This window comes from Oenanthe melanoleuca, chromosome 1A (genome assembly GCF_029582105.1).
Source record: "Oenanthe melanoleuca isolate GR-GAL-2019-014 chromosome 1A, OMel1.0, whole genome shotgun sequence".
Taxonomy (NCBI): domain Eukaryota; kingdom Metazoa; phylum Chordata; class Aves; order Passeriformes; family Muscicapidae; genus Oenanthe; species Oenanthe melanoleuca.
In genome coordinates, this window is record NC_079334.1 from 42,725,889 (window position 1) to 42,753,845 (window position 27,957).

General features: G+C 37.4%; 1 protein-coding gene across 4 annotated transcripts in view; it reads left to right on the forward strand.

Annotated features, from left to right (window-relative positions):
- The window catches only part of GXYLT1 (glucoside xylosyltransferase 1), a 53,412-nt gene extending 25,927 nt beyond the window's left edge, over positions 1 to 27,485 (forward strand). For 2 of the 4 annotated variants that reach the window (XM_056509546.1, XM_056509574.1), the window contains one exon: positions 1,462 to 3,358. In XM_056509546.1, the coding sequence (XP_056365521.1) occupies positions 1,462 to 1,623 (162 nt within the window). In that variant the 3' untranslated portion in view covers positions 1,624 to 3,358. Of the gene's footprint in view, positions 1 to 1,461; positions 3,359 to 19,308; positions 19,445 to 26,590 lie in introns of those variants that run through there. The other 2 variants (XM_056509557.1, XM_056509566.1) reach the window with 2 other exon arrangements.
- The last annotated feature ends 472 nt before the right edge of the window (positions 27,486 to 27,957 follow it).

Genomic DNA, 27,957 nt, shown 5'->3' on the forward strand with positions numbered 1-27,957 from the left:
ACACAACTTCAGGCCATTCCTGTCTGTTCCCTTGTGTCCTGTCACTGGCCACCACAGAGCAGAGATCAGAGCCTGCCCCTCCTCTTCGCCTCATAAGGAAATTGTAACTGCAATGAGGCTTCCCCACAAGTCTCTTCACCATCTTTGTAATCCTCCTTTGGGCACTGATAGCTTTATATCCTTCTTATCTTGTGGTGACCAAAACTGCACACACTACTTACTCAAGGTGAGGTCACACCAGTGCAGAGTAGAGAGGGACAATCTCTTTCTCCAGGCTCAACAAGCTATCACCAGAAGCTTCTTTTTTCTGGAGACTTTTGAGTGCAGAAAAAAAAACAACTTCCTTCTTCCCAACGTTTGTATGTATTTACTGCAACACTATGATACCTAATTGTATCTAGATTTGGATTTTAAAAAGTTTTTTATATGTTGTGTTTTGACCTTTTCTAGAAATTCAGTGTATTAATATGTTGCTGTTCCTTTAAATACTAAGCACAGTAACTTCTTTTCATTCTGCAAATAAGTCATCTAATGAACTATTTATCACTACATCAGCATACTCACTGAAGAGCTGTAAAACTTAGCACTGATGCACATTTTAATGTAGCAGGCTACTGTGTGTGTATAACCTACAAAAATCAAGAGTATATTTTAATGTTGCTTTATTGCACATTGTCATATTTAGATATAAAAATGAAGAAAAGTACTTTTGGGGGTCTGAGAATACATTGCAGGGAAAGTGATTGTATTTCCATAAAAATATTTCTTTGTTTCCTTTGAGCATTGTCAAAAATAGAAGAAAAAATTATTTCCTTTTATTTATGATCCCATTTCGTACATGAACATGTCAGAGAAAGTACGTAAACCACTACTGATTCAATGGTAATAAGATGAACAAAATTATGTTACTTCAAAGTGCTGTTTGAACTTATCATTTGTTTAAAAAAACATTGCAGTGTTGAGCTAATGACAACTTTATTTCATGCCCATGTTAAACATAGTATGTTTTGACCATCATTCAGTTTAATGAAACTTCAATACCACTTTTTATGTTGCTGTTTCATTATAATTTGATAAGAATTATATTATTTAAAGGGTATATGTCATTTGAGAAAGTTACCATACAACAAAAAAAAAAAAAAAAAAATCCAGAAATCATTTTCTAGTTGGAAATTTTTAATTGGGTTAGGTAATTTTAAATTTTCTCCTTGCCTGTTCATTTGCTTAACATTTTTAAAAAAATCTTTCATGTTAGGTTTATTGAAAGCCTGAGAATATACTTCTGTAATTTAGAGGTGTTGTTAAATTACTGCATTCAGAAGCACATGTGAGTTCTTGAAAACACTGAATAAACCTATAAACACTAAATATTATGCTGAAAATAATTTTTATAAAATTCTTAATACCTCTAAGTATGACAATCTTCCATATTAATCTTAAATTTTCTTAATCTCATTACAGTATTCATTTGGAGATGACCTGGTTCATTCTCTGCTGCAGCCCCTAGAACAGGAATTACAGAAAACCACACATACATACTGTGGAAGAGTATACAAAGTATTCATAAAGCAGCTAACACAAAGCATAAGAGACTTGTATGCCAGAAGATCAAAGGGAAGGTGATTTTTGACTCCTAGTTGTTACATCAAGAGACTGAATTAACATAGCTGGTCAAAAGGTGCAAGAATTCTGTTACAGTTTGGATGGGCTCTTAATGTGCCCAGAAAAAAAAAAGTTTACTAGCATACATAAAAATGAAGAAAATATTCATGTAATGAAGAACAAGAACTTTTTTCTGCAAAGGTGACTTTTTGGTTCTTTGAAGTTTAATCAGTGCTAATGTTTATCTCATATCTGGTGATTTGGTTGTTACTGGCTTCTATGGTCAGTACTTGTAGTCTGCATGATTCAATTATCAAATGATATATGAACAAGGAAGAAATGAAGACTGCTCTGTTTGGGAGTGTACCTCATATATTGTTTAAAATTCTCTTAAACTGTGAATGTAGCAATAACTGAGTCAGCAGCACTAACCTCACTTTAAAGGTGTGAGCCTTTATGTAAACAAAGTTGTTTACAGGTGCAGAAAATACTCTCTTGTCAAAGAAATGTGTTGTAATCATTGACAATCTGTATGTGCCTTTATATGTTCATCTCTTACATGTTGAAGTACTGTTTTGACAATCTTGTTTTGTTTATCTCAGCTGTAAACTGCACACTATAAATATGATTTTCTGAGAAATTGATGTCTAGTATGTGATACTGGTTTTCTCTGTTAGTAAGTACAGAAACTTTATATTAAAAATAATTTGTTTCAACATTATAGAGCCATTAGCACCAAAAGGTATAGCAGAACCGAGGGGGTTTTAAGTAAAAGTCCAGTTTGAACTTATTTGACTTCCAATACTTATTAAAAATTTCATGGTTTTGCAGCTTTATAGGGCATTTTGGAAGTAGAAAAAAAGCCCAGTGGTGGAAAGCTGTTGCTGTTGTATTTCCATACTAGCAATTACTACCTGATGATTATTATAGACTATGTAGTAACTGAAAGTAAAGAGCTGTAGTAAGAGTTCTGATGCTTCATCAGACTGTGTAGTAGATGGGTTTTTTAGAGAATATATCTTATTATAGTATTTTTTTAAGAAATGGCTTTAAAATAATTTTGGGGCAGACCCTCAACTACGTGAATGCATTACTGTCAATAGGATGATTGTGATTTGCAGCAGGTAAGGATTAGGTTCCCTCCAATTATCTTAGTGAAAAAAGAAAAACTTCTGTTTGAGTAATAAAAACTTTTTGTCCAGAGAAAACCATGAAGAAAAGTTCTGAATTCTAGTGTTACAGTGAAATATTTAAACTTGCATGGTATGAAATGTATTTGTAAAGTATATATGAACTTAGATAACCTGTCTAAGTGAGATGAAGTCTTCATAAAGTGAGCTTTTGGATTCCAGGACAGTTCCTGTGTATTGAACATGGAGGATCCACTCACTGACTTGCACCTTCATCCCAACCCCTTTTTAGAAACTTAATTTTTGTAGCTGTTTCCTTGTCAAAGATAGACTGACTCTGACTTCCAGATCTGTGTGAGCTGGACAAATGCTCTAGCAGTACAAAAACACACTCCACTCTCAGCAGAATTTGTATCCTGCTTCTAATTTCCCTGCAGGCTCAGGGTATAAATTTCTGGGATGAAATCTAGGAAGCAGTCTGCCTCTCATGTAGGTTTCTTTCCTTTCTGTGTAACCTTTTGAAGCCTGAAAATATAGAAATCTCTGTGAAGGTGAATACTGTAACTGACTGATTTTACAATATGCAGTGCATTATTTTTTTACATAAATACTGATTTTTATATCAATTTGTCTTCAGCTTTCCTTTTTAATTGTACCATGTGTTTGTATTTAAAAAAATCTCTCAACTTGTTTTTCGTGTTTGTCTTTGCAGAAACTTTAAGTTTTGAATTTATTTTTAGTATACTATAGACATGTCAAGATACTGTTGAAACATGATGGACCATTTGAGAGAAAGATGGGAATGTGGACTTTAGCAGCAATATTTCTACTTAAATGGAAGTGGAGTAGAACAGAAGGAATTAATATTGATGCTTATTGTGGGACAAAAATTCTTATTTTGTGCTTTTGTCTAGAAATGTTTACTTAGCATATTACAAATAGCAGAATATGGCCTTATGCCATAGGTTTTGATTAATTTTTTTACTATAAATGAAAACTGCTCCCCTCAGGTCACCTCCAGGTAACATTCATAAACACTTTAAAAAAGCAAGTAGCTTCCATTCAAAAATTCTCCAGAGTATTTGTCTGTTTCAAATACATTTTGAGTTCTCTAATCCCTGTGTTTTAAATTTAGAAAAACAACCTACAAAAGCCCAAATCTGGCTTATAGGGGAAATGTTTGGGGACACTGAAAAGACTGGGAATCCAGGTAATGTGATAGAAACCAGGTATGCTCCCAAACATTTCAATACCTGATTTGTAAGATTAGATGCTTAGAAGTGTAGAGCTTATATCTAGGTTGGGATTCCTTATTGCTGTCTAGTTTTAGAAACATTTGCTTTTTTTGCAAACGTACTGAGTACTAACAAATTACAGACCTTTAAGAATTCCATTTTTAATTATTTAATTGTTATAAAGTTATTATAAAGTGTGAAGTTTGATAGAAAAATGTAAACATCAGGAAATACACATTCAGATTAAGTGAAGATAAACCTGTCTTCCTTTGCTTGATTAGTCTCTATGTCATGGTACCATTATTCTGTCTCTCCTGAAGGGATCACAGTGTCATGGTAAAGAGATCTGTGTGATGTTATTATCTTATTTGAATGAACTTCTCTCACTTATTGTAGACAGTATGAAAAGCAAGCTATGCCTTAGTGGGACTGAAACATCCTTGTGTGTGGTGCTAGTGTCACTGCCAGTTAATAAGGCCTTATGAAAATGTCTGTCCAGTTATTTGTAGTTGTGCTGAAATTTAGGCTGAGGTGACCTTTAGTGCCAGTTGAGTTGGTTTTGGTAAGCTTTTGGTTTAAGTTTAGAATGATTAAGAAAGCAGGTTTTGAGGGGGAAAAAATATTTTTCATTATTCTTATTTTAAACATATTTTAAAAGAGTATGAAGTTGCCTTCTAAATTGGGTCAGGTTGTAAACTTCTGGCAAAATGCTGATTGGAAGACTGAACTGTCAGTGTATTTCTTAATTTGTACCAGATTTCTGTCCATACCAGACATACTCCAACCATTCAGGCTTTCCACACTTCCAGATGTACACTTTACAAAACAGGATGACTAAGAAGCCAGCTATCTCTCTTTTCTTCCTCTCAAGGTATACTTCCTATCTACACAGCATGGAAAAGGAAGTAGCTACAGGCCAGTGGTAGGAGAAGGATATGGTCTGGTTGGTTGGTTTAGAGGCAGAACATCTAAGAGGTACAGCTGAAAGTGTAATGTGTTAGCTCTATATGCATTGTTGGGCTCTTTTTTGAGTGCAAATAACAATGAATTACTGCTGCTTATTAACTGACATTTATGGCTATGATAGTGTTTGTGGCAGATTAAATAGGGTGAAACTGAGCAGTAACTTCATCTTATCTGTAGGAAAACAGGGAAAACACTAGACTTCTGGTTTCTTCTGCCTGATTTATAAAGGTGTCTCCAAATGTACGGATGTATATAGAATTTCTACTCCTTACAAGGCTTAAGTTATTTTTCATTGTCTCTTTTCTTGTTCAGATTGAAAGATTTTCAACTATCAAACAGGTTTAACAATATCCATTTACTGGCAGTATAATTTTTTTTTTAACTTGATTAAGTGGAATATTCTTATATAAGTAAAATGAATGTATAGGCTTTTTGTGCAGATTTTTTTAGTAAATTATCAATTTTGAAGAGTTGTTATTTTATCTTTCTCTCTCATGGTCGGAAGGTAGTTCTCATCACCATGGATCTTGCAAAAGATCTGTTGCTAACAGTCTGAGCATTTTTCTATGCACAGGAACTTAGAAGTGATTTTTCTGTTTTATTTCTAGTCTCTTTGAATATCTTCTGTCTCTTTTTTCAAAGTTCAGTTTTGTCCAGGTGCATTTTTCTGTATATTTGAGAAGAATAACTGAAATTCCTATAGAATTTTGCACAAATAACAGCCAAGTTATTTGCTCAAGTTGTCCAAATGGGCAAATGGGTTCCCTTAGTAAACAAGAAATGTTGTTTGATCTTTTTAACACTCCAGAGAAACATTGACAACTTGCTTTCTGTATTCAACTGCCAAATCTTAAGTAATGCAGGATAATTTCCTATAGAAATGCAGGTTGCCTCACACTTACATTGCAGTCTTAGTAGAGTATTCAATACTATTACTCAGGTTTCAAAACAGAATATGTTTACAGAGGTGAATTTTCCACTTCAGGAACTGAGGAGGAAATCTCATTTTAAAGTAGTTTTCAAAATTTCTCTCATGTAACCATTTAGTGGATATATATGAGAACAGCTTGTCCTGCAAAGTTGTCACGAAATTTAAGATATGTTGGTCTCCTAAGATTTTTCAAGCTTTTGTGGACCTATTAAAATTTTAAGTTTCTTGAAGGAAAATTGAGTAATTGGAAATTCTTGTGTTAAAGTTCAGTTGTGTCTCTTCAGTTTTGTAGTTGCTTTATGCAAAGCTGCAGTCAATTCTTGAGAGAGTCCTCATTTAAACTTATGAATGTGCATCTTCCTCTATGTTTGCTTGCAAATTTCTGCAGGGCTTCTTTATGCTCCCTTCTGCCTTTTCCCTGCACTGCTTTTAAGGGATAATCACTAAGCTCTTCTTTCATTTGAATGCTTATAAAAATTGCAGGAGGTATTATTACAGATCTCTTTGCAGAAGCCTGTAATTAAAGGAGGACCTCTATTCCTGCTGTGGTTGCGTTTTATTTTTTCTTCTTCTTCAGACTGCTATTTGATGATGTTCAGGTAGGAGGAAGCTTGCAGCCATTAGTAAAATCATTGTTACTTGAGTCATCATCTGGTAGTTTCTTCCCTGAATATCTCTTCTCTTATGATTGATGCATGGCTGGTTCCTGCCTACTTCATCCATATGATTGCAAGTTTCTTAAATCAAAACAATGACCATCAGTTCTGTTAAGACTGGATTTTAAATGCTTCTCCTATATCTGGGTGCCACCTTAGTTGCACAAACCAGAGACCTAGTCTATTTCCACCTACAGATCATAGAATCATAGAATGGTTTGGGTTGGAAGGAACCTTAAAGCTCATCTAGTTCCAACCCCTTCTCCTGGGCAGGGACACCTCCCACTAGACGAGGTTGTTCAATGCCCCATCCAACCTGGCCTTGAACATTTCCAGGGATGGGGCACCTACAGATGCCCTGGACAACCTGTTCCAGTATCTCACCATCTTCACAGTAAAAAATTCTTTCCCTGATACCTAATCTAAGCCTTCCCTCTTCCAGTTTAATGCCATTTCCTTCTCCTGTCACTAATGCCTTTGTAAAAAGTCCCTTTCCAGCTCTCTTGTAGGCCCCCTTCAGGTACTGGAAGGCTGCTGTAAGGTGTCCATCTTTTATTGTATTTCCTTGTTTTATTTTCCAGTTAATCCATAGGAATAAAATAGAGAGATAACAAGGAATGCGCAATTTTTCACAACAGGTACTAGATAACTACAGATTTCTGAGATACAATTAACAATTTTGAAAAAGTTCTCTGTCCTTGAATCCAATTTCTGATTTAGTGGATGTTGGGGTTGGTGTCCTTTGTTAAATGATTTGACTATTCCCTATGTCAGCCCCTTATGTGGAAGGATGGGAAGATAAGTCTTAAAAGACTGATTCCTTGTTTACTGTGAATTTGAAGGAAAAGAACTGTAACTTGTCACTGTAGATCTTTAGTTTCACCCTATCTAAACTCTTTGAAACTAGGAAGAGCTGCCCCTCTTGCTGCTGTGTTGTAGTGGTTTTACTTGTTTCTTAATGGTCATGCTAAAAGGAGAGGGGAAATGATGCAGTTATTTGCATCTCCTTGTTACTTCCTGGCTTTCTGTCTTAGAATTCCACATGACCCTTAAAAACCAACAAATAAACCCAGTTTCAGAATATGGATCAAAGCCAGAGATTAACACATTAACATCCTCATTTAGGAACATGGGTCATGGGCCATACTCATAAATTAGACATCAGGACAGTTTCCTTGTGCTGTTTTACCAAAAGAGGTCTGTAAAAGCAGGACTTCTGAAGTCTGATACAGTTTGTTGCTGCTTTTAGAGTGCCAGACTTATAAAATACAGGCATGTAAATATCCAAAAGTGTGTTAGAAGCCTTTAAGCATATAATCTAACACTGTGTTATGACTACTTTTCAAGGTACCTGCTGAACTAATATTCTCACTCAAATTCCCCTCACCTCTTTTCCACAGATAATTTATCGATTCATTTGTCTCCTTAGAACAAAGCAAAAATTTGGGAATTTGGTTTAATAAATGTTCACTTGAGACCAAACAGAATTGTGCAAGGGGAGAAAAGAGAATGTGAAGTTTGTTTGTTAGGGATTGTTTCTGCTCTTCAGAACTCACTAAGGCCATGGAGTTCAAACTTGAGGCTTACCTGTGGCTTTCTCACTACTTGGAAAAGAGCTGCTAGATTGTGCTATCTTTAATTTTCTCATTACTAGCATTGAATACTGATAGCTAAAAATGCTTTTTGTGCCTTTCTAAGTGGCCTTTCTATTTTATGCAGCTTGTATTCAATTATTAAACTGAGATGAGCAATTTATTAGAATTTTCTACTACCTTCGTATTCTGGGAGGTCACTTTCCCTCCTGTTCTTCCTTTGGGTCATTTAATATCATGCCCTCATTTTCAGAATTATAATCTGGGTACAACAGGCCCATTTTTTTTCTTCTATGTCTTATGAATGTTAATGTTCTGCCAGTCATTTCTGTACACATTTTACTAGAGCAATTCACATTAAATCAGTCTGTAATATTTATAAGAATCGCTTTGGAATACAAAAGTAGATGTAGAAGTTATCGTAAATTGCAAATCTTTGTGGTTGAATTAATGAGTATTTAGGGCATGCTATTTTAGGCTTCCAAGAAAATTAAAGCAATATAATCCATTTTAACTCATGATTTAAGACTAGGAAATCAAATTTAATTAAAGCTGATGTTTTAGCCTTATAATGCTGACCTACTGTGTCTCACTGAGCAGCTGGTGTCTAGGAAACTCTGCTTGCCTATTGGATTTCATGAAACTTCTCTCAAGTATTCAATGCAATTCTGATAGTCACTGGTATATTTTTTTAAATTTGAAAATATTTTGCTATGTTTTACTTTGTTATTTTGTTTTACATTTTTATGCCATGGATAGTATTATTCAAGGTGAATTTGGATTGCAGATACAAGCCCAAGAAGTAAAAAAACCCCAATTTTGCTGCCCAAAGTGTTTTACATAGTTTGTCTTTTGATTTGCTGTTATTCATCAGTCTTGTGGGTAAAATTGATGTATTGGGGGTTTACTGCCTCTTATCCTTTCTGCTTGTTGTTCCTAGTTTGTCTCCTTTCTTCACTACCCCTCCAGTCTACTTGCTGCTTATCTTCTCCAGGGGTTGGTGTCACTCTACCTTTCTGATCTTTCTGGATCTCACTGGCAGTTGTGTGTCTTTTCCACCAGGTCTGTGCTTTCAGAACTGATGGCTGTAATAAGGTAACTGTGCTAGGTCAAGCCAGAAGGGTTCCCTGAAGCAGGCATGCTGCTTTCTCCACAGAGCTACTGCATGAGCACCATGTCTGAGCATCATCTAAGGGTGTTCTTGACCCAGTGTACTTCATAAGCAGTGCTGTGTGTTTCTTGATTGTAACTTGGGGAATGAATTTAGTTTCCCTTTCAATTTGTATAGACTATTACAAAATTTTAATCATCTTTATTTTTCTGTAGAGATAAAGGCTTTTCACCAGAGGCATGCTTTGAGGATGAAAGCTTGGCACTTGAAGCCATTACAGTTGAAAGGAGGTGATCTGAGCCCTTCTGCTTTCCTGAGGCAGACAGACTCAGCAGGGCTTCTGAGAACAGCATGAGCACCTGGCTGCCAGGGCACCTGGTGTCAGAGAAGGGCTCGGTCTCTGCCCTGTTCCTGTAGGTGCTGGACAACCTCTAAGGAAGAAGCAATCTTCAATCAACTCTTTTTCCTGTGAAGGTAGAGGAGAGAAAATCGATTTATGACTTCAAAAGGCCCAAACAAAGTTTTAGAGGGATTGCTGAACTCAATAGAGTGTGCACAGTATGTAAAATTTTTCTGGCTGAAAAATTAACAGCTGCAAATAGCCTGTTGAAACATACAGGATTTTGAGAAGTACCTTCTTCACTGGTCCATAAAAACAATGAATAAATGGCGCAAAAATTAGTGATGGTAAGATACTGCCTAAAAACTAAATCAATATCTTATTTTTGCAGTAATCCTATTTTGCCTATTTTGATTATTCTTTGCCCAGAAGGATAGGGTGTAATTAATGAAAATTGATTTAACTTGAAGAATAAAGCATTGACAGTTTGCTGTTGTAAGAAAAATGAAGCAGCTAGCAAATTTGCTGTATTTTTTATGTGCTAGACCTCAAGCAGTCTAAATTAATCAGAAGTCACTTTCTTAGTGTACATTTGTCAAATAATACATTGGAAAGTTTTATATATTTGTACAAAAAATGCTTAAGTATTTTTATAAGTTTTAGAGTCCAAGTTTCAGTTAATACCTTTTTGCAAAATAAATACATTTTGAAAACAGCACCACCACATCCTATGCCACAACTTTGTAACTTAGATATGAAAGTGCTTGTTCTCTGCATAGCATAGTATTGTGTCTCTGAAAAGGTGTAATTTTTAAGGAGTAGATTATGTGGTGCCTTGTGCATACAAGCACTCTTCATTTTCACCTAAATTGTGACTCTCTGAGGATGCAAATTTTTTTGTGTGTCAGGAAAGCAAGCATTCATTACCCTAAACAGCACTGAAAATTAAAGAGTTTTGTCATTATACCCACTGGCACCTTGGCAGGTATTAGAGGAGAGAAACTGAGTTTGATTTTTTCAAACAGAATCATTTGGCAGTACTGTGCCTGACTGAAATCACTGCTTCAGAATAAGTATAAAGGAAGTACAGTAATACTCAGTGTTTAACATGAAGGATAAATACAGACCTTCTGACCTCCTCAAAAATCCTCCCCTGATTAGTTTTACTCCTGAAAGTAGATGTTTCAGAGCTCCTTGAAGTCCATTAAGGATTTTACTATTGATTAAATATGAAAGTGCTCAGATACCCCAGCAATGGATGGCAGCATAAAGCACTAATAAATCAATTAATAAAGTTTGGCCCTGAGGGGAGGATGTTAGTTCATCTAGTCTCATCAGTCATATATCACAAGCCATCAAATTTCTCCCTGTTACAGCTGTAATGAGCCCAGTAATTTATTTGACCAAAGCATAACTTGTGTCCAGCTAGCCCATCCTTTCAGAGAAATGTCCAGTCCTGGTTTCAGTGCATGAAGAAGGAAAATGCTTCCCTTTGCCTATTTGTTGCAATGGTTCGTTGCTCTCACAGTGATGAGTGTGTGCCTCTTGTCTCATTTGAATATTTTTCTGGTATCAGATTTCAGCCATGGATTCTTTTTATACTTCTCCCCACTGGGGTAAAGAGATCTTTAATAAGCTGCAGTTTCTCCTTGTGATGATACTTAAATGTAGCAATCAAATCACTTCTCAGTTTCATTTTGGATAAGTCAAATAAATTGGGTTCATGAACTTTTACTCAAACACGTCTCTTAGGTTTTGTGGCTCTTTTTAATACCTTCATCAGTTTCCCAGAAGCCTCCTTAAAATATGGGCACAGCATAAAATATGGTATACAGGATTTCAGTATAGAATAGTTTAGTTAAGGATTTGGCAATTTTAATACATAGGTAAAATTTTCCTAGTAATTTCTAAATTTGTACATTGAGTGCTCATGTTAGCATATTTTCAATTCCTGGGCTTAGATCTTCATTCCTTGCTGTGGGGGCATTTGGCTTTGTTAGAATGAGCTCAGCCTAATGCTGTTTCATCACAGTAATGCAGATTCAACTGTGCAATTGCTGCTGTTATCACTGTTTATCATCTTACCAGGTATTGTCATCTGCAAACTTCACCAGCCGTGATTTTTTATTTACTTCCAAATTACCAGTGAAAGCTTTTAATAATGTTGTCCTTCATTACTTCACTGGAAACAGCTCTTTGATAATGATTTTCTATCAAAGATTATTTGTTGAGAGTGGCCAGTTAATCTTGCAGGTTTTTTTGTGTTTCTGTTTTTTGTCTGCGTTGCATAATCTCATCTTCATGGAACAAAAAAATATATTCAGAAATAGATACCATATTTGTTTGACAAGCTTTATTTTCCTGGAAAGTACATTGATTACTTCTGATTGTAGTATTTTGTTTAATTTCTTTCCAGATAATTGTGTTGCAAATTCTGTAATATTTTTCTTGTGTGTATGACGATAGTCTCATAGTAGTCTTAACTAAAAGTTACTCGTATTTTAAATAATATTAAAATTATTTAGATTGTTTTGTAGAGCTTTGTGGGTATTCTAAGATTTGTTGAACCTATTAACAGCAGTGTTTCTTCGAGAAATTCTTTCATGGTTTCCTACTGTAAATTGTCTAGATCTGCTGAATTTGTTTATACTTGGTCAATGTTTGCTTAACATTCTTCTGGTTTGCTAATGGACACAAAAGTATTTCAACACTCATGTGATGCAATCATATTTTATTTCTGAATTTAGAAGGCTTACTTGAATGCCTTCACATTATCAACAACATTTATTAGTAATGAACAGTTTTAATTTCTTTTGTTCTTAATTTATTCCCAAAAGTACAGCATTGTGTCCTGCTTAATTGGGAAGGGAGGTGGTGGGAAGAAGTGTTGCTTTTCAAATCAATTAATTGGTAAGCACAAATACTATATTATCATTTTAGAGCTGGTATCTTGAAGATGTGTTGAAATGATGTCTTGCTGAAGAAAAGGAGATACCCCAGTAATTTATTCACTTTGGGATCATTTGCAGTTTATTCTGTCCTTAAAGTTAACAGTCTAGTTATATCAACTTAACAAATTGCTAGGAAATAAGCAGATAATGAACTTTGAAGGAATGGAGATGTATTTCCATGAAAACATTTCTGCTACTAATATTACATTCAGTTTATTTCCATCAGAGTGCTCCAACTTATGTATTTGGTGTCCTTGAACGGGCCTGTAAGTTACTTTTTATATGGCAATCCTTTGATTTGCAAACTTGTATTGATACAAAACAATGTAATTATTGCTAATGGTCTCATGTACAGTTATATTGGATAACAGTTCTGAAGTAGCTCATAGTTATTTCTGTTGCATTCATGTAAAATTTACATGCAACTCAGTTCAGAAGAGAAGGATTTATACCAGGTACTACTTTTCAAGTATTCTTTGGTGCTGCCTGCTAGGACACACCCCTGGGGCAGATCAGAGCACAGCATCCTGCTGCTTTTGCAAGGTCAATTGTTTGAGTCATTAACCTTTAACATTTCAGTCTCTCACACTGCCTTAATGAGGGACTCATGCATCAGGAAATTTATAGCTCCTTTACTGGAAACATATGTTGGATTCATAACACCAAATTCTCTGAATTAATGGTTCTAGACCACCATTTAAAGGAAATTCTGTAGCTTGATTCATCACATCCTAAGGTAGCATATACTGTAAATCAAAGAAATTTTACTCTAAAAGCAGTTTTTTCCCCAGCAGATACAGATTAGGAAGTGATCTTAAAATCAAGTGCCACAATGCAGATCCCTAATGTGAGCTAAGGTGAATCCCAACCAAAGCCAGATCCATTTAAGATTTATTCCTTGTGATTCTAAGTATTTGAGGATATGTCTAGGAATGAATTTTTCTTCCTGAAACACTTTTTGAAATTATTTAAATGCTAAGTGTTGGTCTGTGGTTAAAGGGAAATTAGTAGATAGTAAGTGATACGTGTTCTGCTTCCTGGCAGGGTAACATCCTGCATTAGCATTTCTGATGCAAATACAAAAGTAATTTTTTTCCCCCCTAGATAATATATCTGAAAAATCCACTATGTTATTTTTGTTAGTTACTCTTGTTAGTAACCTCTAAGGGGATCTAACAACAATCAGTGAAGTTCAGATTGGGCTTTAGAAAAAGGTTCTTCATTGAGAGGGTGGTCAGTCATTGGAACAGGCTCCCCAGAGAAATGGCCACAGCCCCAAGTCTGCCAGAGCTCAAGGAATATCTGGACAATGCTTTTAGCCATTTGGTTTAGTTAGTCCTGTGAGAAAGAGAGAGTTGAGCACAATGATCCTTATGGGTCTTTTACAGGTGAGATACTCAGTGATTCTTAAGAAAATTAGCTTCAGGTCAACTGACAGTTGCAGCATGTACACATTACATCTGTAGACTGTTGCTGATCTGAGAGTTTTGGCTGATAAGTGAATTATGGTAATCTCTACGTCTGCTCCTCAGTCAGCATTTCTAATTCCGGCTGCTGGATTGTTTCCCAAAGTCCTTTTGATCACAGAAAAAGGCCTTTGTGTAGGTAATGCATAATTAAAATAAAAATACTGAACTTCAGAGACTGATAGAAGACCCTTCTGCCTTTCATTTCTGGGAAGTAATCCATCTATGCCAACAAAGCCAATTAAGAAGTTTCCACAAGTTACTTTCATTTGTGCTCTGTGTACTCTCGTAAGTACTGGCTAGACAGCAGCATGAACAAGTCTCTGCCAAATAATCACAATTGAGATCTGCATTCATTTTCAGCATTGTGGAAACCATATTCACTGCCTCCCACCTGCTGTGGTACAGGGCTGAATAGACATAGAAGGCCAAGAAACTAAATTTCTGGCCAGAGGTAACTGCTGAGGAATCTCCAGGGAACTACAATCCTTCAGCCTGACCTTGATGCCAGGGAGGGGCATGGATCAGAGCATCTTGAGTGTTGTCATGCAACAGCATTTCCTTTGATACTGTCAGGCATTTTATTTTCCCTGGGGCTGGCTCCACTGAATTCAGAGCTTCCCGTGCCCCATGGCCATGGCTCTCTGCACACCCAGCACACCTTGTGCCCCACTCCTCTCCCCATTATATGTGGGGTGAACCTGCAGCATCCCCCAGCCCACCTGGCTCTGACAGCAGGGCCCAGTGTGGGCCACAGTCATGCTGCAGGGAGGCAGCACCAGCTCTGGATTTAGGGGTTGGTGTGAAACCCCTGCCAAATCATGTCTGGATACTAAGGCTCTCTGGCTCCTAGCAATCTTGGAAAGAGGGAGGAATGCCTTCCTGATTTCCTCCTCACAGTCCTGTTTATCTGGTCCATCATATGCTTGAGGACATCCTTGTAGGATCTCAGATGGCAACAGAGTTTTATTCTCAGCTGTTCCTTTTTCATCTGGAGATTGCAATAAAACACTGAGGGGGCTTTTTTCCTCTGGAAGATGTAGCTTTTATGTTTTGTCACTGAAACAGTCATTGTCAATGCATATGTGGGTCTCTTATTGCTGGTCTGTTGGGTGGCAAACCAACTTACTTTTTAACAGCTTCTACATTGGTATCTTGCTGCTTTGAATAGCAGGATTTATTTGCTTTGCATTTCAATAACGAAGTAGCTGAAAGTCACCTTTAGTACAGTCCTCAAAAGTAACTAATCTTATGATACTCTAGAGTTTTGAATCGAGGGTTTTAAATCAATATTTTCTGTATAAAGTTACTGCTTTTCATCACCCTGCACTCTATGGATTGAAAATTTGTGGGGTCCATTTAGAAATTGTAGAGAACATGGAACAGGCAAAGAATTAGGTGTTGTGTTCTTTAGGGAAATGCATGAAATTAAGAAAATAAGTAACACTCTTCTCAATAAAATCTCTAGTATTATCACTGTTTTAATGCAGTTTCGTTCTTAAATATCTCTTGGATACTAATTGAAAAGGAAACAGAATTTTATTTTTCAGGATGCAGTGGAATCTCAAACAGCAATTAAAACACAATGGTATGGCAGTCTGTAATGTAATTGGTTCCGTGGGCAGGAAGAGCTCACAAACTGCTTTGCATTTCCTTCACATGTGGTCTTAATTTTAAGAGACCATTACTGCTTGCAGTCATCTAGGAGCTCTAGATTCAGCAGAATCTCAGGAGAAAGGGAGCACAACAATGTAACTCTAATAACATCAGATGTATGTTTATCTCAACTTTTTAGTTTGCTTTCTAAATCTGTTATATTAAGAGTACTTATATTAAGAGTGTATATTAAGATATACACTACTACAAGGTGTGTTCTTTGAACTTCTTCATATGTATATTTTTTAGAGAAGTTACTTGGTGCAAAACTGAGTTTTCTAAGAAAACACATTAATTTAACATAACATTAGTTTTGGTTTCGCTGTGTGTGAATTCAAAACATTCCTGTGGCCTGGAGTAATGCCCAAGGCCTTCATTTTGTTAAAGAAGATTTTAATGATGGGTTGTTTTTTGAAAAGAGTTGCTGTAGACGTTCAACTGGTGACTCACTCCAGTGAAGTGATATAAACACAGAAAAATCAAAAAACGTGTGCAATTCAATAGCTATGAGAAATAAGATGTTTCTAAATCTCTTTTGCCTTTATAGCTGCAGAATAAACTGAATTATACCATTTTGATTTTGTTACTTCAGCAGAAGGAAAAAAAACACTTTTCATCCAGATGTTTTCATCCCAGACTAGTGTGAAAAATCAGAGTACTGAGTTTCTCCAAGAAAGGAGGATGGCTTTTCTTGTGTTCTCTCTTGGACTTATTGAACCCTGTGAAAGTGCTCAGTGAAGGGGGAGAGACAGGAGTGCTGAAATGTTCTGCTTCCTTTATACATTGGAGTCTCACTTCTAGGGTGAAATCTGCCTGCTTTTGGTGGTGTTCTTTAGTCTAGTTTCTTTCACTAGTCACTGACAGCTTGACTGTTAGAATAAAATCCAGTTGTTAGTCTCCCCTTGGCTCTTATTCATTTTAATCTCCTCTCTGGATTTAACTGCGTATTCATTCCCTTGTTCCCCTCACTGATGGGTGCTCCTGATGGGGCCACTCCCACAGCAGGCTGCTCTGTTTGGGAGTCGTGCTGCTCCCCTGCCAGCATCCCAGTCCTCTCCACTTGCCTCATACCTTCACCCTACACCTGTGTGTCCCCCAGAGTGGTCTGCCTATGACCCCAGATTCACCATCCCATCCTTAGGGTAACCCTGATGGCAAAGTTTGCTCAGAGCCTGGGAGGCTGCAAACCCACCTGTGTGCTCCCCTCTGTCTCTCATTTGTTTCAACCTCTCCTCATGTGTTGCCATCAGCCTAATTCACCAGTTCATGGCAAAAGACAGCTCTTCACTGCTTTATACAATTTCAGCTGCTGGGCATCAATTCTGAGAGAAAGCAACCATCATATAAATGGTATCTTGACACAGCAGCAGCCCACAAAGTCCAAATGAAATGGCAATGACAAAAGCAGCTCTGTCCAAATTAGGATGATGATGGCAGCTCCATCCAGTTAAGGATTCCCTACAGACCAGACCGTGACTACCCTTTCATTTTGGGGTCTTATGCAGGTGCTTTTGTAAACTGGATCAAACTGTGGATTGCAGGTCTCTGCAGGCTATTAATAGAGCTGTCTGACTTGGTAAAAGTCAGATTGATATGAAGTAAGTTATGTGAGGAACTCTAATTTCTTATTTACACAGGCCTGTAGAAGGGCAGTGACAGTGGCCAAGTACAGCTTTTTCCTCTAAGAGAAGGTGTCAGAAATGGCTTGTGTTTCTTCTGGCTGGCTGATGCAATAAAATATCCTTGCACATCATGGACATGATTTAGAGCTCAGGGGAAACCACTACTGCTCTTAAAAGTATGAAAGGGTTGAATCAATGTTTTTTTCTAATAGGTTTCACTGAAACCATGCTAAGTGAATGGCAGGGCTGAAGTGAGCAGAACACTGCCAGCCTTTTCTACCAGTCACAGAGATGTTTGGTCACTGTGCTTCCAGGTGTGCATTCATTGGTATCTATCACCTGAAAAGCTGCTTAGACAGTCCTCTTTTCTTCATTCTTGCTCCCCTTGTGAGGCTATAATAAATATGCAACTCTCTCTGCTTACATCATACTGTTAGTTTGTGTTGGTTTGGGGATTTTTTTGTGCAGATTTTGTGCAACTATCACTGTCACCCTTCTTTGGACATGTGCCAGTACCCCAATATCCTTCTTTTAATGAGCAGCCCAAAATTAAACACAGGATTCAAGGTGTGGCCTCATCAGTGCTGAGTACAGAGGGACAATCACTGCCCTGGTCCTGCTGCCCACACTGTTTCTGATGCAGGTCAGGTGTCATTGGTCTTCTTGGCTGCTTGGGCACACACACTGGATCATGTTCAGCTGCTGTTGAGCAGTAGGTCCTTTTCAGACTAGCAGCTTTCCAGCCACTCTTCTCCCAGCCTGTGGCACTGCCCGGGTTGTTGTGACCCAAGGGCAGGACCCGGCACCCTTGGCCCTGTTGAATCTCATGCAATTGGACTCAGCCCATCAATCCAACTTTTCCAGATCCCTCTGCAGGGCCTTCCTTCCTTCCAGCATATCAACACTCCCACTCAACTTTTACAATTTAGCAAGGTTTTATTTGCAAACTCACTGAGGGCACACTTGGGAAGAGGAAGGGCAGGCACTGATCTCTGTGGTGACCAGTGACAGTACCTGAGGGAATGGCCTGGAGCTGTGTTAGGGGAGGTTTAGGTTGGATATTAGGAAAAAGTTTCTCACCCAGAGGGTGTTTGGCCACTGGAAACAGGCTCCCCAGGGAAGAGGTCACAGCACCAGCCTGACAGAGCTCAAGGAGTGTTTGGACAATGCTCTCAGGAACAGGGTGCAACTCTTGGGAATGGTCCTGTGCAGGGCCAGGAGTTGGACTTGATTATACTTGTGGGTCCATTCCAACTCAATATATTCTGTGATTGTGTGATTATTGCTCATTTGTATTGCCCATTGTTTAGTGGGCAATTTAGATGAGCCTCAGTGACTCTTCTGAGCAACTGATAAAGGGAGATGGTTGTACCTTGGGATGTCCCGAGATCCCTTCTTTTCAGGACTGGAAAAGATCCATTACATATCTTATGTGCTCTTTCAGTAAGTGACTTTGAAGTCTATAGTCTTTAAAAGAGGCAGCTTTTCCTCACCTTCTACGGGAGATGTTGATTTGGGCATTTGGAAATCTGAAATGTGAAGTTTCTCTTCTATTCATGGGACAGAAATCAATCACTTTCCATCAGTCTTTTGCTGATCAGAGTTTCATGCTGGATGTGTTAAAGACAGGTTACCCTCAGGCTTGCTGGGTGCTTCACTGGCATCACTTTTCCTAACTCTCAGATCCTCTGCAGCCTGTGGTGCATGCCTAACCCTGATCTGCTTTTTGAGATTCCCCCAAAGAACTTTTGCAAAAAAGGCCCCTCAAAAGGTTCATCTTCAAATGGCTACTGACCATGAAGAGAATTTGAACAGAGATGTGGCCCCTGAGCATACTAATTTTCCTTTTCCTGAGGTGTAGGCATACTGACACAACTTCTGAGTGGTTTATCATAACAGTGTTTTAGCCTGAGCTAGTGGGTCTGCCAAATGACATGTCAATATAGTAATGTATAGATATACATATGTGTCTGTCAAATTCTGTACTTTGAAAAAGCACAGCTAGTCCCTCCAAAGAAACAAAACTCTGTGCTTTGCTTTCTCCCTGTAGCTTTTGACAACTTACTGTGAACCCTGGGTCTTCACATGTCTCTCTAATTTTAGACTGTCTTTATCCAAAGATCACAGTCATGCACTGTTGGATGGCAGCGACCTTCCATATATCCCAACTATTTGGAAAACGTAAGGTAAAGATGGTTTTCTTGCAGCTTTTGTTCTGAAACATTTGCAGGGCTGTACAGCAGATGGTGCTCTGTTTCCCTTTCTTCTAGAGGCTGTTGTCATTAGCTAAACTTTTCAAACTGGAGATCATTAATAATGTTTTCTGCACTGGCTGAGAAATTGGAGCCACATATTTTCAGGGATGGTTTACTTAGCCATGCACTGGTTTTGTTTCAAGGAGCAAGAGAGCATAAAGTCTGTATGTGGGTTAATTTACAGCACTAATCTATCTTCCCAGTGCAGTTAGAGCAGAGAAGTGACTTACATTTATTAAGGTATTCTTTTCATGTTTGCAAAAACAGTGCTTGTTTTAAATGGGTAATTCTTCACTAAAATGGATGAATCACAAAGGAAAGTACAGATTGAATTTAAACATTGAATCAGTAAAACTATCAGAATCTCTAAATCCAGCAAAGAATTTCACAGCTTAATTAACCAAAATATTTATCCAGGTACCTGAAATTAGATGAAATAAAAATGTGTTTTCTGTTTTTATGCTGAATAGTTGAATTCCTGCTCTAGCTCTTTCAGCAGAGTAGATTCTGTTTTCTGACACTTGGCACAGTTGGCCCAGGCTTTCAGGTGCTTGTTTCACAAGTGATAGCTCTTAGATGACAAGAAGTGGTGTGGAAACTCAAATCCTTTTTGAGGATTTGGTGAGATACAGCACTATAAGCTTTGAAATATTGCAGACTGCAGTAATACCATAGTAATCTTCAACAGCATTAGCAGCTTAAATAGACAAGCCTATATAAATTGGTTTAAAATCAATCAGGTAGAGAATTTTACTAATTCAGATTAATACCTCTATGGGCTGCACTGTGAATTATCAGATTTTGCAAATTAGAAAGTAAAAGTATGATACAAGTCTCATGGAAATCAAAGTAAATACTTCCATTAGCATTACTGTGCTGACATTATCCCCTTACCTGGATTTCTGTAACAAAGACACCAAGAATACTGAAGCACCATAGCTAACTTGCTCATATGAACCATTTTTTCTCTATTTGCTACCATTTTATGATATTACCTATTTCACTCTGTGACAATGTACTTGATAAAAAATGTATTGCTCTTTATGTGGTATTAGAGCTGAGAACACCACTCATTCACCTGAGCCAATGTTAGATGCTGTGTAAACATGAACTGAGAGGAAAGTGCCTGACCTCACTGCCCAGCATTTTGCCATTGGAAGGCTGTCTTGTGAACAGACCATCAATAGGAAATTTTTCTCTGAAGTTCTGTGATTTTATATGTAGTATTTCAGATCTCTACATTTGTAATCTGGTCAGAAAGAACTGCTTTATAAATTTATTACTGGTTTTCTCCACTCTGAATTTTGGAGTCAATCTACCCATGAAAAGAAAAAGCAAAATTCCATTTCTGTTGGTTGGTATCTACTCATTAGCAGAGTATATATCTCTTAAATAGATCCAAAGTGCCTGTTTCTCATATAAGATTTTATTTTCTGAAAATAAATTAATTGGTTTTTGTTTTTCTTTTAAGGTGTGAGGAAGGGTGGTATGAAGATCATCAATGAGAAAGGGATTGAAATCTGTATTTGTCTTTTCAAGACTATAAAAAAACCTGCTAAATATGTTTTCTGGCTTGGAGAACATTTTCCCCAAGCTGTTACCTAAGAAATGTGTCTTGAGATTGATGGAAAGTGGACTATAAATGTGGTTTGTCCCTGAATTAGAGATATGAGAAACAAGACATACAGAACAAAAACAAAAAGAGGAGATCAATTTCTTCTCAATTTTAACATGGTTGCATGTAGACTTATAATTATCAGTGATGTGTTGGAAACCACACACACTCTGGGAGGCCAGGACAGCTGACTTAGACAGCTCAGTTATGGTAAAATCAATCTGGACTGGCAACAGATGGAACATGGAGAAATAAACATGGCATTTCAGAGTGCAGGAGGTGGCAGAAATCAATCAGGCATTGAGTTCATTGCAGAGGGTTTAAGACTGGGACCAAAGGGGCCTGGATTCTCCCTAATGCTTGGCCTTCATTGAAACCAGCTGAAGTACAGTAAAAGTTATATATCTCATATACAAGCTGAACCATGGCCCTCAAAAAACCCATTAAATGGAGAGATTGCCTCTGTCACCCACAAAGGAAATTTTGTGGACAATGAGACGGGAAATCTGATTCCCTTTGAGGCCCCTTGAATTCAATATGTTTTAATCCAGCAGAAAATGCTGATAACTCTATTCCTCCTTCCTCAGCTGATTTGATGAAAATTAACTTTCAACATCCGCATCTGATCAAATCACAAGCTAAAATTATGTGCAAGCATGAAAAAATGTCAGCTTATTCCATAAATACACACTTGGTTGTTACTTTCAAATTATGTTAACAGAGTTCACACAGTATTAGTCAAATCCCTGTCATTAAGAAATGGTATTTCATAAGAAAGCTGATAATAAGATACCTAAAAAGATTAGATGATGACTTGTTAATGGGAATTCCTTTTTGTCATAACCAGTGATTTTCAGTTTACTCTAACAAAGATGATCTCTCTCTGATGGGAGGTGGTAGTATGATAAAAACCTGAAAATTATGTAAAGAAAAGAAACTGAAGATTCAATAATAGATTCAGTGATTTTGTAGAACCAGGATGATTCAATTTTAGAACATTCTTGGTGAAAATAAGGCAGTTCTAAGGCAGAGCCACTGCACATTGTTTATTTGTCAAAGCCCCCCTCCTACTCTTTCCTCCTGTGGGCATGTGGTATCTCCCTTTCAAAGCATCACTAAAATCCAAACAAGGCTTTGTGTGGGAATCTTTCTGCCCCCTCTGGAGCAAGAGCTGTGGCTGGCAGCCTGACCACACTTCAGGCAATGGCAAAGGTCTCAGGGAAAGTTCTCTTGCCATTGATGACAAAACTATTGAAGATTACGATTTTTTTCCAGCAGCTGAAAGACCATTTTTCACTAAGTCCAGTTATTTGAGCTGACCAATATATTAGCATACTTCTCATCAGCATTTTAATTTTAGCTTTGTAAGTATTGGTCAGAATTTCAGGGTCTTGCCTTTCTTTGTTTTGGGTATACCACATAAACTAAATATAAGCATAACATAATGTTTGTGAGGGCAAAAGAAATGTACCTTGAGATTGCCATAGGAATGTTTTCCACTCTCTGGTGTCCTACTGGGGCTCAATGGGTTAAGGAAGGGCTTTGTCTTTATAGCCTGCACACACAAATAGTGTTGGTGCATCTTTCTTCCTGAATGGAAGTTGCCTGCAATCCTTTCATTAATTGGCTTTAATGTGGGAGAAGGAATGTCACCTAAATGATTTCAGCTCCTGGGTGAAAACCTATATGATTTTTGAAAGAAAAACACAGTAGTCACTGAATGTCAAAGCTGTGATTAAAAAGCAAAAAGCTGACATGCTGACATGGATACCACTGTAATGGGGTATGTCTCAGTGGGAACCCACTGCCACCATCAGCTTTTTACTGTTTTTGTATTGCTAATATGAAATGAAATGCACCACTAGGAATACTGTTGCATATCAGACTATCTTATTTCATAAATTATTACTGTATTACCCTTTAAATGTCCCAGTGAGTATAGCAGCATCAAAATATGATGTAAAAACAATAAAACCAAGCAAACAGCTATTATTGAACCGTTAGATATGTACAACAGTTTTTTAATTTCCTTCTCTTTGTTTTTATTCTGAATAAATTAACTGTTTGCAACAGATAGGGTCATCCAACCACCTCTGTGCTACCCTTGTTTCTGAATTGGAACAGGGTAGGTAATTACTACTGGGAATGTGTTGTGACAGGCTTTAAGAGTGGGTAAACTGGAGAATGACTTTTGATATTCAAATTTCCTCTCGTTTCCATATTCTGCTGCTGGCACTTACAAAGGAAGATGTATGATGTGTCTCATCATGTTCTTGGAAGGGCTCAGAATTCACACATCTTCTCCCTTCTCAGCTCTTCATCTATGAGCCAGTTGGAGCAAACTTTATAAAAGAAAGATGGAAAAAGAAGTATCTATGAAAAGTCATATTTTCTCATATTCAGGAAATCATGGAGGATGATTATTTAGAAACCATAACATTTGGGGGAAGAATGTTCATCAGTCAGTGGCCTCATAAAACTTGCCTATTCTATTTCATGGGAAGCTCTGCAATTTGAAACAAATTCCTAATCCGAGAAAGTATGTCAAAAATAATTTAATTAAAATAAAAATTTTGGATAATTTGACTTGTTTCTTCCATAATTTTACTTCATGCTGGGTTATTAAGTAACTTAAAATATTTAAAAAGAAGTTAATTTTAAAAAAATATAAATCCTCCTCCAAAAAGTTAAATATGTTCTGTTGTTTCTTATCAGAAGGTATTTTCAAGAGAAATTAGTCAGGTATTGTTGAAATAATCAGTTAGACTATTTACCTGTCAGCCTTTTCCAGTAGGGAAATACTGTATCATGAGATCTATGAGTGTCTCATTCATTCAGAACAATTTCAATAAAAACAGGGAGGTTAAGATTTATATGATTTGTCTGAAGGTGAGAAGTTCTATTTAAAACTGTGTCAAAGTTCATTTGGGAGATAGTCTGATCTTTACACATAGACCAGAATATAAATAATATCCTGCCAAACAGTATTAATAATGTCTTTGACAGAGATATCATTAATAATCATAGTTTATATGGCTACAACTCCAAAATAAAAGGTTATCATGGTGCAATAAACCAAAGAAGTACACTCACCTAGTTTATGACTTCATTAAAATGGTGAGCTATAATTGCTACCTTGCAATCAGCAAATGCAAATTTTCTGTTTGTAGTGCAGTCAGTTTTATTTAATGTGTAACTTTCTCTCCAGAGAAGGGAAGCTTACCATGTTTTTCTTGCATTTCAGTGCACTGAAAGTTTATTCTTTGGAAATGTACTAATAACACAGAAATGGAATGGGGGTTGTGAAATATCTAATGCCCTTTTTGTACATTTATGATGTGCCTCAAGCAAGAGCACTGCTTGTAAAATACAAAAGGGCTAAAAAGAATGTAGTTGTCATGACAGTATATGTGTCCAGATTGCAAGCCAGGCAACTGTCACTGATAGTTGGGATATAATTGACCACAGTATATGATAAGCACATTATTGATTGATTAATGTGACCTAGTTGTATTTGAAATGTCAAAGAGGAAAATTGAGTTGTCAGTTTATATCATGTTCTTTTTCAAAGTAGCAGATAAATACTATAATTAATGACTTTTCACTAAGGTTATCTAAAAAATTTAGGGAATATTAAACATCACATTATTCACAGTCACCATAGGTGAATATATTATTGATGAATATTGATAAATCTTTGCTTATGTGAAACAGGCATCAAAAGAAGTTCATATACTTTAATGCAGCTTTTTAATAAGACATCTCTTCTGATTACATTTTAAAAGTAATTTAACTAGGTGAATAGAGTCAAATTACTTTTACAATTTAGTAAGGTTTTATTTGTCTGTGGCAAACTGGAATACTGAACTTGAAGGTTTAAGTTTACTTCTCTTGAAATCAATTGTGAAACTCCTGTTGTTTAGAAAAAAATTGAGGGTTGACATGCCTTGATACCATTTTTCCCCATTTACACAAAAGAGCCTTGAATTTTCTCAGGTAGTTGAAAAAATATGCTTTAGCAAAGGAATTTCCAAATCAAATTTCAAAATCCTTCTCAGCCTCCAAGCTATTATGGATTAAACAAAGCCAAAAAGCACCTGCAGCAAAACCCTGAAATGTTATAATTCACCATTTGCCTAAGTACACCTGCAAAGGGTGCCCAGTCACTAGGGCACTTCTTTGCCAGAAAATGCTAAGTCTCCAGCATTTTGAAGGAAAAGGAAAAAATCAAGAGTAAAAAGTTTAACTGAATTGTTTCAATCTTCATATTTAATTATGGCAAATTTGGATTTGTGTCATGTTTTTCAGGTTAGATATTGTTTGGACTTCATAGTAACATAATAAGTTAAGTTGATGGTGATATTTTTGATGTCCTATGAAGTCCCCAAGTGTCCAAAATTCTTTCAGTGTTTTGAATTCTTGATATCAGTTCAGCTGTGCCCCAAAGTGTCTATAGTACAGTGGGCTTAGTCCTCCTTTTCTCAAGTGAGTGTTGACTAAAAGTGCAGAGAGAAAATGGAAGCTTGGCCACCTAATTCACATGTAAATATGTATTTGTAGGCATGCAGATTCCCATGTTTTAATCTGGGCTGAATTCAAACCTTTGTTATATAGGCAAACATTTCTCAGACTTATATGAATCACTGGAAGAGTGTTCTGGTTTTTCTGGGATAATTTTAAAAATACAGGGCTTGTCTCCTTTGGCAGTATCCTTGGGAAAGAAGTGGGCTTCATCAGAAGAGTGAGTGCATTAGAGAATAAGCCTAATATACCACAATACATTTTAAATTTTCTTAGATTATCCATCTTCCAAAGCAAAAAATACCAGGCAGAGGCTTGCTAACTTGTTCTCTAAGAAACAGAGCCAAATCAGACTGCCTTCTCAAGTCCTTTCAGAGTTTTGACACGGTATGTCACACTCCATCCTCAAATCCAGTGTAACACAATTAACATAGTCTTGAGTTGTGCATCTGGAGAAGCTTCATTTTTCACCTGAGACTAAATGAGGAAGGACTGAGCAAAACCTCAGCCTCCCCCAGCTGGTGCAGCAAGCATGGCACACAGGGAGTAAGCAGGAATCAGTTGGCAGTGAATGATTGCTGTTCTCATCCTCTATCCCCACCATGCTAGGACATAAATACATGGCCTAGGATAATCATGGTCCAGGAGTTACATTGTCTGGGGGGATAAAGCCATTCCTTATCAAAGTGATGCCTAAAATGCAGCCTAGCCTACATTTTTTGGTGAAGATTGTGAGGATCACAGATACTGCTGCACTGGAGTAGAGGTGCCACTGACAGAAGCCAGGGAAAAGCACAAGGGTCAGGGCTGTTTCTTTTAACCCTGAGTCACCTCAGCATCACACCTCAATCATCTAAGCTAATCAGCTAAGTCAAAGGATTTGCCCCAGAATATTCTCCAAAATAGCTGATTGCATTTTTGCTTCTCTGTTTTTCCAACAGTGGGATGTTTGCATGCAAATACGTGTGCAGGAGTGGTCAGCAAATGGAGCACAGGACCCCTTGGGTGGGAAGGAGCATCAGAGGGACACCTCAGGCTGCCTCTTCCCAAGTGAGCTGGTGAAAGGCTGGTGAGAGCAAACAAGTCCTTATTCTGCCTCTGAACTCGACCATCAGGAGCCAACATTTACCAGGAGCTCCTTAATCTTCCAAAGAGTTGGAAAACAAAATCATAGCTTTCTAAAGGACAACCAGTTGTTTGGCACAGTTATATACTCTGGGTACTGTTTTGAGCAAATGTTTAATTACAAAAGGATGGTGCCTAAATTGACATAATTAATCTGTACCTGTGCTAGAGTTCACAGCAGCCAAGACTTTTTACACTGCTGAATCACTCTCATTGAAATACTCTGTCCTTAAATAGCAGGAAAAGCTGCTATTAGAAATCTCTGTAATAGCTTTTATGAAAGCTATGGCTAATTTAGAGCCCAATTAAGCCCAGAAATCCAATTATTTCTGAATAACATAATTGCAAAAAAGTAACTAGAATTGTAAGTATGCAGTAGCTATTATGGAAGATGCTTTAATAAAAGAAAATCAGCTCTGAGCCACTGAAAAGATATGTTCTTATCATAAGGATGGTCTGCAAATTTCAAAATTCTTCTATTTTCTCTGCTTTGCATTGAGGGTATGTAAACCTTCGTGCTCTGTTACTGCTATTATGTGCATTTTATGGGTCCATTTGGAGAGCAGATAAAAGATGCTAAAGCAGAGCCATTTACACAGGTGCTTGAACAATCTCTGTAGCATGAGACAGTAATTATTAACTAGCTGTGGGTGTGATTGAGTTTGGCCACCTACACACACAGAAAGGTTAGGGACAATAAAGCAGACCCAGCTCCTAGCACAGACTGGCAGTTTTGCTGCTGATGTGAAAGAGAATCACTCTTGGGCTGCCCATGGCTTTGTGCTGTCCTGGTGGGCAGTGGTGGGAGCCCAGCTCTGAGCTGCTGCCCCCACTGACCTTGGGGCAGGTTTGCCCCAGCTCTGCTGTGCCTTAGCAAGGTAGCAATGTCACATCCTGCTGCTCCTCAGAGCCCTCACAGGCAGAGCACAGAGCTTCTGCTTTCTCAGCACTGGAGGGGAAAGTCACAGCTTTGTGCATTCAGGATTTTACATGGATTACAGGCATGGATGTGTGAGGATGAGTAATGATGGCATTGGAAAATACTTCATAAACTCAGGGACAGACTTTTGCTTTGACATTTCCATGGAGGTAAGTCAAGCAGAGGCTCACTTCACCTAACCTAGCTACTTGCAGCAACTGCACACTTTTTTAACCCCCAGGCAACTGTTCAACTTTCAGTTAT